The sequence below is a fragment of the Penaeus chinensis genome, chromosome 31, assembly GCF_019202785.1.
Source record: "Penaeus chinensis breed Huanghai No. 1 chromosome 31, ASM1920278v2, whole genome shotgun sequence".
Taxonomy (NCBI): domain Eukaryota; kingdom Metazoa; phylum Arthropoda; class Malacostraca; order Decapoda; family Penaeidae; genus Penaeus; species Penaeus chinensis.
In genome coordinates, this window is record NC_061849.1 from 26,932,588 (window position 1) to 26,935,087 (window position 2,500).

General features: G+C 36.6%; 1 protein-coding gene across 2 annotated transcripts in view; it reads right to left on the bottom strand.

Annotated features, from left to right (window-relative positions):
* The window catches only part of LOC125041829 (dyslexia-associated protein KIAA0319-like protein), a 19,136-nt gene that overhangs the window by 3,625 nt on the left and 13,011 nt on the right, over positions 1-2,500 (bottom strand). For both annotated transcript variants that reach the window (XM_047637164.1, XM_047637163.1), the window contains exons 11-14: positions 2,204-2,358; positions 1,826-2,016; positions 1,294-1,393; positions 975-1,139 (exon numbers count right to left, since the gene is read on the bottom strand). In XM_047637164.1, coding sequence (XP_047493120.1) covers positions 975-1,139; positions 1,294-1,393; positions 1,826-2,016; positions 2,204-2,358 — 611 coding nt within the window. The remainder of the gene's footprint in view (positions 1-974; positions 1,140-1,293; positions 1,394-1,825; positions 2,017-2,203; positions 2,359-2,500) is intronic.

Here is a 2,500-nt window from a genome sequence, read left to right on the forward strand (position 1 = left end):
AGAGAGAGAGAGAGAGAGAGAGAGAGAGAGAGATACTATGGTTTTGTTTTATCATTTCTTTACACATAGATGGCTATCAAGTTATGGTTAACCATCCCTCACGCTGAGAGTATCACCCATTATGTCATGCACAGCTGAACCTGCTCTTATTTGTGGTCCACTAAATAGTTGTCTGTTTTGGCCAAAGCTGTCATCAGTGAGGAGAAACAGCCCCTGAAAAGAAGGCTTTATGCCTCTTTTTAGCCTCATCAAATAGTAAAATTGCATTAAAGACTATACAATGGGGTAAATTTCTATTTCCAACATATCTCTTTTATTTTCCTTGGGCAGTGGACCCAGCACACACCATAGCACATAGTTTGGTATGACAAAAATAGTAGTATCAAAAAGAAAAACCTTTTTCCCCTGAAAATATAAGGAATAGATTGGCCTAATAACAGACTCTTTGATGACTAAGCCTCTGCAGATCTGTCTATATCAGGGGTTCTTCCTCTTATTACTACCACACCTCCTCTTGGAATTTGTCCTTCAATCTAAGAACCCCTTGCATCTATGAAAAAAATTCCCTCCCTGATTTTGAAGACTTGTTATTGAATTGGTTACATTATTAATAAACCTCATTATTTGACCATGCTCTCGTTATGAGAATATAAAATATAATTAGAGAAATTCATGCTTTTTTCATAGGGATTGCACCCCCCTTGGGACCACTGATTTATGTATAAAAATAATAAAACAAAACCATAGTGGACAGGGCAAGTACCAAGCTTCAGAGGGTTAATGTTACTATAATGAAACATGGAAGAGATTTAAAAAATGTGATATTGTTGAAAGGAAGGTCATGAAATATAACTGCCCAAGACTTATTTGTATGAATAGGAAAACAAACAAAAAGATGGGCTGATACTTGTTTACAGAACTTGAACAATGTACATTTTTCAGTATGAAATAAAAATACAGGATGTATACATTACCTGAGTGAGGAAGTCCGGTGAGAGAAATAAGCTTGATAGACACAACACGATCTCCAGTATGGAGGAACAGCTCAAGTTTCTGCAACAGAGTAGACAGCTGGGAGTAACTCAGAGCACCGATGTCACCACCTACCACCACCTCTACCTCATCCAGTTCATGTGGGCCTGTTGGAAAAGAAATATTGGTTATACACATGTAAAAGATACATTTTTTTTTACAGAACAGGCAGACAAACATGAAAGCACAGAAATAATAAACAAGCATCTCAAAATCACTCCCATATATCTGCATAAATCAGTAACTCTCAAGGTAACTTACTGGACTTGACAATGATGGACACTGTGTCAGTGCTTGAGGCACCTTGGTCATCCCACACAGTCAGCTTCCAGATGTAGACCCCAGCAACCACATCGGTGAACTGAGTAAAGAGAGACAAAGAAAATTACATGAAAAAAATAAAGAAAAAAAAATAAATATGAAATAAACAAATGGATAAACATAAAAAATAAAACAAAACAATCTCATAAATTAAAAGCAAAATGAAAAACAGTATTTATGGTAATGTCATTCATTTTACAAATTGATGAAAGAACTGGATGGAAATATTACAATATTGAAATATTTCCCTCTTCAATTCCTTGAGCCTTTTCTGAGTGAGCAAGCCGATAAAGACAGTAGAGAATGGTCTAAACATTCCATAAAAACATGCAGAATAATCTACTGACTTGCTACATAAGTACCAATGAAAGATCTGTGTAAGCCTAAACTAAGACCAATAATCTACTATATAAGGAAATTAGTAAATAACCAAATAAAAACAACATACCATTAAAAAGAAAAATTATCCTACCATAAGCACAGGTGAATGGTCTGAGGAATTGATGACTTTAGCTGCAGCCAATGACATGGCCTCCTTTTCCCACAGCCACTTGGTTACTGCCACATCGTCACTGGACTTGGAGCCATCGACCATCACCACCGACACGGGAAGGGTCACGCTGAAGTCCCCACCTGCGTTGGCCTTTGGAGGCATATTTTGGTCTGTGTAGGTGGGGAAGGAGGATATATTATGTCTTCAGATTAAACTGTCTTTGACTGGTCAACTGCAGGTTTAAGTCTAGTTAAATCATATCAATACAAACAGGTAGTATTAATAGACATTATATGAAAAACCTCAAGCACAGAGGTGTGCACATATATAAAATTCAGTGCATTTACTTTTGCTCACCTTGTATAACATCAACCATGACAGTGTCTGTGGTGTTTTTCAGGGGGTCTTCCCCATTCCAGGTTGTAAGAAGAAATTCATATTTCCCCTTTGTCAGTCCTGACACAGTTACTTTCTTGCTATCCTTGCTATCAAAATGTGCAGTATTTGGTCCACTGGAAATAAAGAAATACAATCATGATATGGAGTAAAAACGTATACTGCATTATCTTATTTTCTCTCACATGAACACTAGAGGGTCTTCATCAGTACAGTTACTAACATATGGTTAACTGATTACAACTTATTAATAAATGG